The following is a 15,511-nucleotide window of genomic DNA, read 5'->3' as shown; positions in this document are numbered from 1 at the left end:
AACCGTTATGTGATGTGTTAACCATATGAAAGCGCACGTTATGTGATGGATAGGAAGGTAGTTTAAAACGGTAGCATCATAATAATGCCTACCGGGTAATTGATGAGATTGCCTAAATGAGTTATTGGACACAAATGTGTATTCCATACGATTAAGGGTAATTGACTTTTAAAAGTCAAATTAACCAATGATAAGGTCGAATAATAATTTCGACGTAAAACACGTAAGATGAAATAGTCGTAATTAGAGATGACTAACCTAACCGTCTTACGAATTATGATGCTAGTTTGACGCTTGACAAGCTAGGTGGAAGCTTGGAAAGGAAGCGGGTCAAACAAATCAAGTATGGAAGCAAAGCGCAGTTTGGATGCAAGGTAAGTAAAACTTACACCTTTTTGTAGAATACGTGTTTAATCTATAAGTTATAAATACGATAAAGATAATATTCGAAATATGGTTTTCGATGCGAAATGATATGGGTCGGAACCAATATAAATGATAAGAACCATATTTAATGGTAAAAGTGGTGAAAAGGTAAATTTAGTCATGAAAAGACTAAGATAAAATGAGTTTTCGAACGACTATTTTATAAGTAAGCCTAAACGAATAAAAAGGGAAAACCGTGATTTACTCACTTACAAATAGATAAAAGTTGAATAGTAAACTGCCATTTTGGTCCCTGTGAGTTTTCGAACAGCTATTTTATAAGTAAGCCTAAACGAATAAAAAGGGAAAACCGTGATTTACTCACGTACAAATAGATAAAAGTTGAACAGTAAACTGCCATTTTGGTCCCTGTGGTTTGGGCACTTTTGACATTTTAGTCCAAATCTCAAACTTTTTAAATCTGGGTCCCTGTGGTTTCATTTTTATTGTCATTTTAGTCCAAAATTCAAAAACTTCATTTTTTGACTATTGCAACCCCCTATTTTGTCTTTTTGTGCAGGGGTATTTTTGTCCAACTGATTTTCATTTAACATATTCTTAATTAAAAAACTAAATTAAATACATTATTAATTCCTTTAAATACCCATATTAATATTCATTTCCCCATTTACAGAGATCATCTTCAACCCCCAAATAAAACCCTAACCCACAGGAGATCGAAGCACATCATCTTCCGGCAAAGAAACCATGTCCAGCTTGCAGTTGTTTCAGCCTCCACCACTGCATTAATCTAATCGCCGATTCTGACCGTCAGTTCGAGTTGTTTCAGATCACACAAAATCACGTAGGGTTTTGAGAGATTTTGCAATACACATGAGCTGCTTGTGGAATCTGTCCTGTAATTCGTCTAATTCGAATCACTTCATCACTTGTTTGCTTCTGTTTGTTATTCATTACTCGCCTCAATTGACCTCTGCTTCCAATTTTCAATTTAACAAACCCTTGGATTACAGAATTCGTGTTGATCGCTTGTTGTTGTTGTTACTGTTTTGTTGCGATCGTTTGGTGTTGATCGCCTCAATTGACATCTGCTTCCAATTTTCACTTCATCACCGTACACCCACACCATCGTCTTCCCTCCACCATCGTACACCCACCACCACCGTCTCCCCTCTACCATCGTACACCCACGCCACTGTACACCTACACCACCGTCTCCCCTCCACCACCGTACACCCACACCACCGTCTCCCTTTCACCACCACCGATCTTGCTGCGACCACTTCAACACCATTCATCAAAACCAACCACCACTACCGAACCCGTTGTGTCGTTTCTTAGAGAGACATAGAAAGATGAGAGGAATGGGGGAAGGGATACGGATTGGTGGTGTGTGGTAGGGTTTTTGAAGTAAAGAGAAAGAAGAGGGGTGGGATCTGTGTTATGTTTCGAGAAGATGCGAGTGTTTGGAGAAGGTTAGGGTTTGGTGTTGGTGTTGGGGAAGATGAATATTTGCTGCTTATATGGGGATTATTTAGTTTTATTATTTTAATTAGTTAATATGTTATAATAAAATTAAAATGATCAAAATGCACCTGAACAAAAGAACAAAACAATCAGCTTTTAACACTCAAAATAGGGGTTTTATGGATTTTGGAATAAAATGGCAATAAAAGTGAAACCACAGGGACCCAGATTTAAAAAGTTTGAGATTTGGACTAAAATGACAAAAGTGTACAAACCACAGGGACCAAAATGGCAGTTTACTCAAAGTTGAAATATAAAACGACACCAAGTGGCATAAGTCATGTCGGGCTAAACACATAAGAAAAGGGTTTAAGAGACATACCAAAGGGTGAGAAATCCGAATTGAGATATTTAATGAAATGGTAAATAAATACCATTCAAATATAAGTGCTAAATGTTTGGTCGTTTAGACCAAACGGGTCAAATGGTAATGTAAATACCATTTGACAAATAATGACTAATAAGTGCTTGTCGAGTCTTATACGCACTGGATAGAACGGCTATGAATTAGCATATTATGGAGGCAAGGTATGTAAACGGGTCAATGCTATGACCTGAGCCAGATACGCATATTTAGATTTATAGTTAAAAGTGATATTTTGGTCAAATATTAGTAAAAGTCCTTCGTCGTAAAATGAGGGACTAAAGTTGACCAAAAAGCCCTTGATGGGTAAATTGGGCAAACGACCCATATGGGTTGTTTAGGAACTTGCATGATGATTATGTGATATAGGTAGATACTTTGAATGTGGAAATGTAAAGTGCGAAAAGAGAAGAGTGAGATTAATGCATAAGACCCTCTAAACGGGTCAAAACGGGTTACGAACATAACTTAGATATTGACCGTGTAATTCACAAATGTTATGAATCCGGGAAAAAGAAATTGAGTTAATTACATGGGCGTATGCCCCATGACTATTTTGAAACAAGTTTGTGGTTTTAAATATAAACGGGTCAAAATGTTGAATTTGAATAATAAGCCAAAGGCTTAAAAATTTAGAATTTTATTAGTTCGTGTCACACCCCAACCGATGGCGGAATCATCGGGGCATGGCACTGAGCGAAACAGATTGTCCAGAAGTTTCCATAACAATTATCATTACTATTCAATTTATATAATACGTCCCATACCGTACCTCAAATAGCAAACAAATTATTACAGATAAAATCTAGTCAAATATTCTGTTCCGACAACTCAGATTTAAATATAAAAATTGTTCAACTGCTCCTAGAGACTCAATCTGCAAGATCTACAGACAACTATGCTCTAGACGCTTATTCTAAGCTCGCCTTCCTAGCAGATAAGCATCTTAAACACCTGTCACATACGTTAAAATAAAGTCAATACATAAAATGTAAAGGTGAGCATACAAGTTTGATAATAGCATATAGAGTCCGAAATAGTTTACGCATAACCAGCACGTACACAGAGGAAAACAAAGCATGTTAATTATCGACAAGGATCTATCGATACCAATGACTGCGGGTTGACTGCCCGAGGTAGTTCGCAATACATGATTACCACCGTAATCCATGCAAGTAATTGTCCTTAACAACCCCCGCGTGAACGGGTGCTGAGTCCAAACTTAGTACTATCGTCGTTAAGGCAGGTAGACAGCATTCCACGTGTAAACATAACAACAAGCATTCATATAGTCACGTAATACATGCGGTAACGGTTAGCGTTTAAAGTAACTGAGTAGTGTGCTCGATTGTGATTTAGAATAAGTAACGTATGTAACACCCAAAAGTGCTAAAGCAAAAAGGGTTCGAGTATACTCACAGTGATTGATGAATTGAAGGGAGCACTTGAGAGTAGGGTTAGCCTGAATAGTTCGATGGCATAACGATAAGCAACGCGTAAAACGGAAAACAAGTGTCGGAGGGTCGGACAGCTGGTCGATCGGACGGTAGTCCGATTGGACGGCTGACCGTTCGGTTTGACAGTCCGTTCGGACAGCTGTGCGGTCGGTCGATAGGCCGATCGGATGGCTGTTCGAGTGGATTGTTTCTTCCTTTGAGGAGGATGTGTTTGTGTATGATGGTTTGAATTTTGAAGTTTTCGTTGTAGCATTTGAAAATATTGAAGTATCTTTACCTTTCAGGTCGGTCGATCGACGGTAGTTCGATTGGTCGGCAGCCCGATCGGTTAGGTACTTCTAGCAAGACAAGTTCTCAGCAGGGTGTCACCTGATCGGACGGCTGTTCGATCGGGTGGCACTCCTAGTGCATTGAACATGTTGAAAATCGACTAAGTGTTGAAGTATAGTATCTCATGATCCGAAGAGTAATCCGATCGGACAATAGTCCGATCGAACAGTTGTTCGCTCAATACTAGTCTTCAAAAATAATTGATTTAGTGTGGGACCTTGTGCTAGCCGATCGGCTGGCCTGGTCGATCGGCTGACTGTCCGATCGGCTGGCTGTCCGTTCGGACAGCAGTCCGATCGGTCAGCATCCTGACCTGATCAGCCTGTTCGTCTAACACTCGGCTGTTCTGATTGTTTGTCGTTATATCGAGGTGTTTTAACAACAAGTTGAACCATAGAGCCCTCGTTCTTACTTGTTTCTCCTACTCAGACAGGAATCACCCAAATCCGGCCGGTGAACTGTTCGGAACAGAGTTTAACGTTTAACCCGAAATCGGTGAACCTCGTGGATAGAATCCAGATCTTGAGTCATGCAACCACCGGAATGATTTGCAAGTCGGCACAAGCTCCGTTTCTATCGGTTTTGAAGGCATTGAGTGTAAAAGAGTTGAAAGAAAGTTGGAAAACCGTCTTTCAATCATTTTCACCGTGCAAATGTTTAGATATATGAAAGATCCTTGTTTGTTTATGTGGAAATCGGCTAGATCCAAGTGATTCTTGGTGGATTGGAGCCAAAACATGAAGTTCTTCAAGAACACCATGATGACATCATCCTAGAACACTTGAATCTTGATGATTTCACGGTTAGAAATCAAGATTTGAAAGATAAAAAGGTGTAGGAGTGCGTGTAGATTAAGAAAGTACAAGATTTAGGATGAAATCTTATCGGAATCGGAAGGAATATGAGAAAAAGAGGGGAGCACGAGCTGGTCGGTCAGAGGTTCCAAAAGTAGAAAGTTTGAGAGTGACAAGGGGTATTTATAGGATGACATAAGGGGAAAGTGCTGGCCGATCGGCCAGGCAGCTCGATCGGACAGCCTGTCCGATCGGACAGCAGTCCGATCGGCGGGCTGTTCGATCGGCTGGTAGCCTGATCGTTCAGCTGCACGATTCGAATGTTCGGTGCGATGATTTTCGGTATTTCGATCTTGATTGAGGACGATGCGAGTACGATAGAGTTTCCTATTCAAATTACTTTTAATCCCAACCACTATATCTAACATACAATCATTTATATCTCGCGCTATCTCTTCTCCACCAATTATCATGATTCGATTTTGATTGAGTTCGATTGAGTTTCGATTCGAGTTTCGATTGATTACCACTCATAACATAAAGTAAACATGCACAAGTAACACATAAGGCACACACACACGTATAATAACATCAAGGTTGCACAATTCGAGTTTCGAGTTCGATGATGATTAGATTAGTTTGATTACTGGTTAATTGACTTTATCGCATTGTTACTTCCTATTATTCACAGTCGTAAGGCGGTTCACATCGATAAATAAACTTCGATTAATTCGATTGTAATTAATTATTCCACATAATACAACTAACGTAAACATAAACATAGAATAGACTAACTACGGTCAAAGGAGTCAATCTTGACTTTGACTTTTGACTTTCGGTAACAAGGGGTGTTACAGTTCGAATGTTGAATTTTAACTCCATATGATGGAGAATCAAATTATGAACGCGTAGGAAAAAGAATCACGCGAATCGGACATTTAGATCAAAAGATATGAAGTTTCAAAGTTAGAATTTTGGTAAAATTCGGAGCTGGGCATTTGCAGCTCAAAGAAACAAAACCTTCTGTGAAAAAGTGGCTGTTGCGCCCCGCGACGGAGAAAGGAAAGTTTGTCGCGGCCTGCCACGGGCTGTCGCGACCCGCGAAGGCCAAGGCCAAATTTGTCGTGGCCCGCGACAGACATTCAGAGCTGGAAAAATTTATATTTTGTTTATTTTGAACTCCAGACTCGTTTAAACTTGTTATTTAACTATCAAAACTAACTTTCGTGTTGGTTTTGATCATAGGTGAACATCATGAATACCCGGATGAAGATCATGCTCAACGAAGAACCGAACACGTTGCAGTTACAAGCTTCCGCACATAGTTTCATCGTTATTTTTAAACGACGAATTTTTACCAATCAAGATGTAATGTTTTAAAATATAGAAAAGTTTTAGTTAACATGTATTTTCATTGTATATGTAATTAGAATTATATGTTTGTTTTCGTATCCTGTACGAAAACCGTAAAATAATAGCGAGGGTCTTACACATTTCTTTAATACACAACTTTTCTTTTAATATAATATCACATAAATCTATTTTTTTTTAAATAGTAATTTCTGAATTTTCTAAAATAAATACATCATAACCTGTATTTTACAAAATTTAAACCCTTAATCTTTCGGTTATAAGACATACACTTCAACCACTAAAATGTTCCCTTAATAAATCTGTATAAAATATTCAAAGGCTCATTTTATTCTCACATCCCTATATCTTATTTTTACACATATCTATATATCTATGTACTAGGTTATAACCCGGGAACTTCCCGGGCAGGAAAAATTAATTTATATTGTTATATTGTTTTTATGTAATCAATAGCTTAAATAATATAATATAACATACCAGCTCAAGTTTTTTTTGGATAAATGAGCATTTGCTCGGTAAATATATTCCAAAAGAAGGCGTGTTACAGGCTTTTGGGGGGCATACCCCCCTAGACTCCTAAAAGAGGACACCCCAAAACAGGCTTTGGGAACCTCACAACCGAGAGAGCTTTATAAGACCCGACTAAGCTATCAAAAAAGATAACTTAGTAGGGAAAAATAAAACAAACTACCTCAAACACATAATATAAAACTACATAGGGAACCAAAACAAAATACAAATAAACACAAGCTAAACACAACCCAAACGGGATGGGCCTTCAACAAAAAAAACCCAGCACAAAGCTAGGCCTTCAGTTGGATCCGAGAGCAAGGTGGGCCGAGAGAAGCAAAAGCCCAGCGCATAGCCTGGCAAACAGAAGGATTTAAAAGGCAGAAGCCCAACACCCCATCACCTCTGAACTTGGGCCTAAGGAGATGAAGCCCATTCGAACAAACATAAGCAGGCTGCCCAAATAGCCAGCAGCAAAAATACCCACCTGGGCCTTTAAATGGAACGGCCAGACCAACCAAAACAATAGGAATTTACCCACTGTCCATCTCATACGGCCATACAAGCCTGGTATCAGAAACACCTGGACCTGGGTGACGTCTGGGGCCGTAGTGAAACCCGGAACAGGGACCAATTCTGGAATAATAATGCAGAACCAAAGTTAAAACCCGAGCATGAAGGCTAGATAACGAAACTGGATTGAAGTAGCAGCCATGTAACAAAGCCGTAGTCCACAAATCTGAACCAAAATCACGGACCGTTTTTGTACCCATCAAACAAATACCCAGCTGATGTACTGAATTATTACCCAATCCAAAGCAATGAGACTCGATGAAAACGGTGGCAAGCCAAATGAGCCACCACCAACCAAACACAACAGAATCTAAACTAAAACACCACCTCAAAAACGACGACACGGACATGACGACATCCATAAATTACTTACGAGAGATGGGTTTCGCAACCACCGGGTCTTTTTGAAGCCTCGAAAAGAACCGCGCCGTCTCACTAACATCTTCAGCCACATCTTCGATGCAAAAATCCGGATCCAAACCCAATTCCATGCAAAGGTCCTCAAAATAGTCCCTTTCACCCGGTTCCCAATTGTTTGCAACCTCCGCTAAAACAGTTTGGGACTTGGAAGTAAGTCTTTTGCGGATGGCATCTTTTTGAGCTTGAGAAATACCATAGTCATACCCATTATCGTCATCCGAATCCTCCATGTCTTCTATCTCTCCATCTCGATTAGACATTGAGTTCGAAGCAGCCATATTCCATTTCGGAAGGACCCGACCCGAAGTAGAAGTGCCCGCAGCAGAAGAATTATTCTGAGCTTGGTTAAACGGATCATTGGGATATAAATCTGAGTCCTCTTCAACTAAAAACCCACATTTAGCACTTGCTTCCACATAGTCAAGAAAGGTGTATGTATCTTATAAGGAATCAAAATTTACCTCTTTGAATCTGATAATATTTGGATGTCTCAAAGATCTATGATTCAGTATTTCCCTCTCTACATGTTCATCAATCTACAAAATTCCAAAAATCTTAATCAATCCCACAAAGCACTTTGCCTTAATCATGAAGAAATGCAAATTAATATGAAGATAGTCACAACTCACAAATAACTCCTCTTGAAGAAAATTAAAACTTCATGAAAAAATGCAAATTTTCATAAATCTTGATCAAACCCATAAAGTGTTTAGCATCAACCAGTACACAAAGTTCATAAAAACATGAAAAAAATATCAGAAATTCAAGAAGAAACGCAAAATTTCAAAAATATTGATCTAACCCACAAAGTATTTTTTAAGAACATTTAAAATACTGACTACAAATTGAAAAATAAACAATATAATTACCGTATGAGAGAGGAAATGTTGGTACTCACCAAGATCTGGATCTTGAGAACGGATGAAGAAACAGAGAGAATGAGATGAAAATGAGAGAGCTGAACCTGAGATGAGACGAAAATGAGAGAGGGTCGATGAAGATCTGAAATCATTTGGATCTCAAATCAATTGGATCTTGTGAAATCTTCATAGATCTGGTGAAATCGCTTTGATGTTCTTGAATCGCCAGAGAGAGAAAGGGGCGCAGATTTTGAAAACGTGAGATCTAGAGAATGAATCTAAAAAACCCTAGATGTGTATCCGTCTCTTCTCTCTCTTTTTCTCTGGGTTTTGGAATTTGGTTTGGTGACAATGAATTTGAATTTTGAATGAGTAAAGTTGTTTGAGGAAAGGTGGAATGACAGAGAGAGGAATCAGATATGAAGAAGGTGAGGAAAGGGAAAGAGCGACCGTGGAGCGCGTGTAGGGTTAGAAGAAGGCAGAATTTGCCATGTAGGAAAGAGAAGAAGAGGGGTGCTTGTGGTGTTGACACCTCATCAAAACCTAGTTCTTTTATTAGAGATAGAAATATAGAGAGAAATAGATGAAAGAAGTGTATCAATATTAACACCTATAAATCCATAGTGTAAAAACACCAAATTAGGACACAAGAAAAAAAAAAAGCTGAAAATAATAGTCAAAATGGAGTCCAGCAGCCTGAGCCAAAATTTGGACTTTTGTCACAAGTAATTTCTCAGTTCCACACATTAACCTAACCATAGTTCCACACAAACCCCAGTTAAGTCTACAACTCCCAACCCTCTTTCTTTCTTTCTCTCTTTCTTTCTTTCAAGAACAACAACAAACAGATCACTGCCTCTTCTCTTTCATCTCTGCCGGTGGTGGATCCTACACTCTCATATCGGTTAGCATCTTTACTCACATGTTACAATCTACATAATAATAATAATGCTTCATTCTCTTCACAAATCGGTTGTTTTCAACTTGTTAAACAGTTAAAGTTTAAATCTTTTTGTGTTGGGTATCCTTTGATTCAGCTTTTTAATTCGTGGGTTGCTTTAATTTGATGAATCTTGAAGAGTAATTTTTGCATTTAAATGTGTTTGTTGTGAAGTGGCATTGTTGTTCATATATATATGTTTATGAGATGTGGTTTCTTAGGGTTTGTGACCTTTGTTAGTGTGTGACTGTTTGATTGGGATTCTGCATTTTTGAGGATTCAAAAAAAAAAAAAAAAATCTCTTGTGTTCTTGTGGTTTGATTGAGGGTTTCTTGATTTGAAGTGTCTTTTTTGCATGGTGAATTACTAAATTGCATTTGATTTGGTCTGTAATGTTACTTGAATTTGAATGATTATGTTAGTTAGGGATGTTCAAAGAGTGAGTTCGAGCCGAGCCCGTGCCAGTTACGGCTCGGGTCAATAATAATAATACGAGTCGTGCTCGTATCGCAATTTATGATAATTTTTAATTGCAATTTGCAGTTTTGCACCAAGTATTTTAGATATTTATCTGCTAGAAAACTGTTTTATGTATCGTTTTGTTTGAAGATTCTTAACTTCGTTTTGAACGTCTTAAGTTAACTCAAACTTACCGTAGCAAGGATATTCTCGGGCCCCATGGATTATTATGTTAATAGTGTACATATTTGAGTATATGTTGAAGAAGCTTGTTGGTTTATTAGTTCTCACTATTTACAAGTATTTACAAGTACCAAACTTGTCTCTAATTATTTGCATAATAAGAAAACAATCGTTACGAACGATCACCGAAACCGAACTTCGCTTAAACAGTTAAACCCTTGTTTTCAGGTGAGATCTATATTCTAAAAGCATATATTCCACAAGATTCTCTTGATGAATATGCATCTCGAATCTCGGTTGGTATAAAGTTCCATGCTAGATATCGTAGTTCAAAACATGGGCTTGCTCTGCAGTAGACACAAGCGTGGTAATAAAGCTACCACGGAAGAAAACGATCATGTAATCCGCACAACATTTAATTATATTCTGATTTTGCCCTTTCGTTCACGTATTCGACAATCTGACATTCGTGCACATGGTTTTCAGGCAGCAGAAATAGAAAGGCGGATCGAACAAGAAACAAAGGCTGAAAAACATATTCAGAAACTTTTATTACTTGGTATATAACACGTTCACGAGTAACATATTCAGCGTTTATGGTTTAAACCTTTAAATATCTAACAAATACGTCAACTGAAATAAATTAATTTTTCAGGTGCCGGAGAGTCAGGAAAATCAACCATTTTCAAACAGGTAGCATCATGATGCGAATCTATTTCTTAATATTACCGGTAAATATGAATTTTTTTTTTAATTTTTATAGAGCGAAATGTGATTATTGTGCGCAGATAAAACTACTATTTCAAACCGGCTTTGATGAGAGAGAGCTTCAGAGCTATACATCAGTCATCCATGCAAATGTTTATCAGACAATAAAAGTATGCAATACTTGAAAGGGTGTGTTTAGATTATTATATTACTTTGATTTCACGCCACCTGGAAAATTGTAAAAAAAAAATGTAAACTATAAAGAAAGTGATCTAAAAATTTAAAAATTGCCTGAATCATTTGATGTTGAGAATAGGGCTGCAAACGAACCGAACGAACACGAACAGGTTCGTTTGTTAAGAAATATATGTGTTCGCGAAACGTTCACGAACACTTATCGAACGAGATTTTATGTTTGTGTTCGTTTGTTAAGGAAATTAACCTGTTCGTGTTTGTTTGTTAATTTTAGGCAACGAACAAAAACAAACATTGACGAACACAAGTGAGCACAAACTAATGTTCATGAACACAAACGGAAACAAACGAACACGGACAATTTTTCATGAACAAAATATATAATACACTGACACTTATTAGATATTTAAATTGTTGGATTTTTGAAGTATTTAATACATATAAAAACTAAAAACACTGATTAACTGTCAAACACGTTACCGAACGTTCACGAACATAAACGAACGAACACGACCTTTGTTCATGTTTGTTCATTTTACTAAACGAACGAAATTTCTTGTTCGTGTTCGGTTGTTTAATAAACGAACGAACACAAACGAACTTCCCGCCGAACGGTTCACGAACTGTTCGCCGAACGTTTGGTTCGTTTACAGCCCTAGTTGAGAATGCCAAGGTGATTTTCTTCATTATAACCTTTATAATGTTTTTATAGATATTACATGACGGGGCGAAGGAGTTGGCCTTAAGTGAAGCTGGTTCATCAAAGTATGGATTGTCAGATGACAATAAGGTAGTCTTATAATTTGTATTATTGCAACCTCAAATCACAATAATCAGTTACAAAACACAAATGCAAACATGTTTTCGATGAATAAAAGATTTGCGCTTTTGAGATTATTAATTGGCCTCGATACTTCTTTTGTAAGATTACGCCCCGCTTGCGGTATGCGCATATAATGTATATATGTGTGGGCCATCGGGTGGCAAAAGTGAAAGTGCACTAATTTTAACGTTATTTTACTAATTTCGTGAAAATAACGTTAAAAGCTGAGGACGGTTAATCATGCATCATGTGGTGGCGTTGATAGCTGAAAGACAAAAGGGTACATGCACTAATCGGTCTTTGTCCCGATTGCTGAGTCTTATGTGCCTTATGTCCAAGGCTTGATGCAAAGCTACTATCAAGCCGGGGGTCTCACTGGAAGCAGCCTCTCTATTCCTACGGGGTAGAGGTAAGACTGTCTACATCTTACCCTCCTCAGACCCTACCTTTGCTTTGCTATTGGTGGGATTTACCGAGTATGATGATGATGATGACTTCTTTTGTAAGATTATTAATGAATTTGTATCTTTACCCCCTACACAGTATTATAAAAGAAAGTAAACAGGAAATTCTTGGATTTATTAGTTGCATTTATTCATTTGGAAGTTGCAAATTTATTAAGATCTAAATATTTATGTACTAGGAAATTGGAGAGAAATTATCAGAAATTGGAGGTAGGTTGGATTATCCCCGCCTTACCGAAGAGCTTGTTCAAGACATCTTAAAAATTTGGAACGATCCAGCTATACAGGTACGAGGCAGATTATTTCATGCAGGAAACATATGCTCGTGCTTTATATCGTGCGTATTGCATGCAGGAAACGTATGCGCGTGGGAACGAGCTCCAAGTGCCAGACTGTGCCGATTATTTCATGGAAAACTTGCAGAGATTGTCAGAGGCAGATTATATTCCTACAAAGGTATGCAATTTAAAATTACTTGGTACATGGTGACATCGCGTGATTTATTTAGTAATGTATTTTGCGTAGAAGGCTTTTATTCCTTTGAAACAAAATCTAATACTTCATACTTGTCTTCTTACTTTCATTATCAGGAGGATGTTCTCCATGCTCGTGTTCGTACAACAGGTGTAGTAGAAATCCAGTTCAGGTAAAACATATTTCTGAGAAAAAAATGTTTATCTTCTTACTTTCCCAGTTGCTCGTTTTCTAAATATAAAAATTTATCACCTCTTAATGATTAGATTCCATTTGTTTATACCATTTTCCTATAAAACCAATTCGGCAATATGTGGGTCCCATCTATATTTCTCTCCATATCGAGTAAACGGGCCCCCTTTAGTATTTATTTCTTCTCGCATCAAGAACATAAATGTTTGTTTGCATGCAGCCCTGTGGGGGAAAACAAAAAAAGCGGTGAAGTATATAGACTCTATGATGTTGGAGGCCAGAGAAACGAGCGAAGGAAATGGATTCATTTATTTGACGGTGTTACAGCTGTCATATTTTGTGCTGCTATTAGCGAGTAAGATTATTTATACCAGATGCATTTAATTAAATATCTAACAGCGCTTAACTGTAATATGAGCATAGTTATTAAAGGTGCTAGGCGCACTCAAGGCGCATAGGTTTCGCCTGGGGCTTAGGCGCAAAACGCAAAAAAAAACGAGGGCCTGAGAAAAATAAAGCGCATAATGAAAAAAAATTAAAAATATATTGTATTAGAAAAAAAATACTATTCTTCAAATAAAATAAAAGAGTCTATTATGTAACACTTTATATCATCTAATTAGTACCAAAAAATTAGTGTAGAAAAGTAGTTTTCCTTGAATAAAAGTAGAAATCTAGCTAGAATCTTGTCGGAATTTAGAGAATTTGGCCGGAAACTCTCCGGAATCTAGGAATCTCGCCGGAATGTGCGCCTGAACCATCACCTGGAGAATTAAAGCGCAATTTCGTCGAGTTAAAGCGCAACTGCCTCGCCTCGCCTGAAAAATGGGCCTAGGCGCAAGAGGCGATGGCTTTTAACAACTATGAATATGAGTATACAATTTGATGTTTTTTCATCTGTTTTACAGGTATGATCAAACCTTATTTGAAGATGAAAACAAGAACCGAATGATGGAGACGAAAGAACTCTTTGAATGGGTCCTAAAACAAAAATGTTTCGAGGTGAAGAAATATCATATTTCTTGCCGTGCATTGTATTTATAAAATGTGTAACGTCAATAATAATCGTCTTCTTTATTTTTTTGGCAAATGCAGAAAACGTCCTTCATGCTGTTTCTAAACAAGTTTGACATTTTTGAGAAAAAAGTTTCAAAAGTAAGTGGTAGTTTGGAAGTTTGATAACTAATTTCTTAAATTATTGCGTATCTTGTAGTCTAAGATTACAGTTGATTTCTTAGGTCCCGCTAAATGTATGTGAGTGGTTTAAAGATTATCAACCCGTTTCAACAGGAAAACAAGAAGTTGAGCATGCATACGAGTAAGCGTTTATTTCATTAATAAGCTAAACGGATAATTTGTTGCTATTTTTTTACCTGTTACAGATAAACCACAACCAAAATCGACCCGTTGGGCAAATCGTTTCTCAAAAAAAAGCGGTCCGGTTTTTTAACCGAGCCGGTTTTTTTTGGGCCGGTTTGGTTTTTAAACCGGTTTTATATGATGAGAACCTGAATTGGTACGGACCGGGTTTAAACCCGGTTTGGGCCAAAAAACCGGTTTTAACTTTTTTTTTTTTTTACAACCGGTTCGGTTTTTAAACCGGTTACAAAGATCGCGAATATGAACAGGTCTACAACCGCGGGTCGGGTTGAGTCCGAGCTGGTTTCTGAAAAACCAATTTCGGTTTTTTTATCGGTTTCAAATCTAAAACCGGTTTTTTGCCCATGTCTACGTTTAATGGGTCTGAATTGCCCCTTCTACTGAATACGATTCAGATTTTGAGTACCGTTTTGATAAATTTATTATGTTTTCAGGTTTGTGAAAAAGAAATTCGAAGAGTTATACTATCAAAACGTGACATGCGATCACCAGGACCGTGTGTTCAAGATCTACCGAACGACTGCTCTTGACCAGAAACTTGTGAAGAAAACATTCAAACTGGTAGATGAAACCCTAAGAAGGAGACACCTCTTTGAAGCTGGTTTATTGTGACAAAGACCGCAATTTCGCATGCTACAAATGTCAATATTTCAGTAAAAGCTTCATCAAATTTAATTTTTTTTTTTTTGACAATGAGATCTACAAAATCAATCAGTATGGTATTTCACAGGTTTTAAAATATGATTTTATTTCTTATTATCCCGTTTCGGCTGTTACCCGCGACTGTTTTACATATGTTTTCTCCATGTATGTAGCTTTCTTGGTGAAAGATGAATGTTGAATTTATGATTATACATCTCTTTTAACTTTATAAGTTTCTTTTGGGTCTCCTAAAGTTGCACAAAAAGCCCATTTAGGTTATTTGATGATCTTATGAGGTGTTCAAGAAAATGTTCTGAAAAGCGGTCTGGCAAGTTGAAACGGGAAGAGAGCGGTGCTATCGGTTCAGTTACAAGCTAATGGACCGGAGACTAGACGGTTGAATATGTGAATCATGGTTCGGGTTTAATTACATTGAGCAAATGCGGCATAAGAAA

General features: G+C 37.6%; 2 protein-coding genes across 3 annotated transcripts; one reads left to right on the top strand and one right to left on the bottom strand.

Annotated features, from left to right (window-relative positions):
- Nucleotides 1-6,719: 6,719 nt before the first annotated feature.
- On the bottom strand, nt 6,720-9,073 carry LOC110883199. 2 transcript variants are annotated; one of them, XM_022131014.2, is made up of 4 exons: nt 8,606-9,073; nt 8,198-8,272; nt 7,690-8,121; nt 6,720-7,379 (listed from the first exon to the last, which is right to left on the bottom strand). In XM_022131014.2, exons 3-4 carry the CDS (start codon nt 8,012-8,014, stop codon nt 7,117-7,119), a joined length of 588 nt encoding a protein of 195 aa, XP_021986706.1. In that variant the 5' UTR covers nt 8,015-8,121; nt 8,198-8,272; nt 8,606-9,073; the 3' UTR covers nt 6,720-7,116. The 2 variants fall into 2 exon arrangements, with proteins under 2 accessions (XP_021986706.1, XP_021986705.1); XM_022131013.2 differs by having other exon boundaries at nt 8,635-9,070.
- A 281-nt stretch (nt 9,074-9,354) lies between these two features.
- On the top strand, nt 9,355-15,285 carry LOC110883200 (guanine nucleotide-binding protein alpha-1 subunit). The gene is made up of 14 exons (XM_035978729.1): nt 9,355-9,500; nt 10,407-10,577; nt 10,665-10,737; nt 10,834-10,871; nt 10,967-11,056; nt 11,794-11,871; nt 12,548-12,655; nt 12,723-12,824; nt 12,959-13,014; nt 13,255-13,389; nt 13,943-14,036; nt 14,130-14,189; nt 14,273-14,352; nt 14,849-15,285. The coding sequence occupies exons 2-14, from the start codon at nt 10,491-10,493 to the stop codon at nt 15,024-15,026; spliced, it is 1,179 nt and encodes a 392-aa protein (XP_035834622.1). The 5' UTR covers nt 9,355-9,500; nt 10,407-10,490; the 3' UTR covers nt 15,027-15,285.
- The last annotated feature ends 226 nt before the right edge of the window (nt 15,286-15,511 follow it).

The sequence above is a fragment of the Helianthus annuus genome, chromosome 10 (assembly GCF_002127325.2).
Source record: "Helianthus annuus cultivar XRQ/B chromosome 10, HanXRQr2.0-SUNRISE, whole genome shotgun sequence".
Taxonomy (NCBI): Eukaryota; Viridiplantae; Streptophyta; class Magnoliopsida; order Asterales; family Asteraceae; genus Helianthus; species Helianthus annuus.
This window is presented reverse-complemented; position numbering and strand designations above follow the sequence as displayed.

Coding starts and splice junctions, on each gene's coding strand:
- LOC110883199 (XM_022131014.2), bottom strand. CDS start 8,014: ATGGCTGCTTCGAACTCAATGTCTAATCGAGATGGAGAGATAGAAGAC. Junction 7,380..7,689: donor GGTTGCGAAACCCATCTCTC/GTAAGTAATTTA, acceptor TTATTATTCCAG/AATTGGTCCCTGTTCCGGGT.
- LOC110883200 (XM_035978729.1), top strand. CDS start 10,491: ATGCTAGATATCGTAGTTCAAAACATGGGCTTGCTCTGCAGTAGACAC. Junction 12,825..12,958: donor CAGATTATATTCCTACAAAG/GTATGCAATTTA, acceptor TTTCATTATCAG/GAGGATGTTCTCCATGCTCG. Junction 14,190..14,272: donor TTGAGAAAAAAGTTTCAAAA/GTAAGTGGTAGT, acceptor TTGATTTCTTAG/GTCCCGCTAAATGTATGTGA.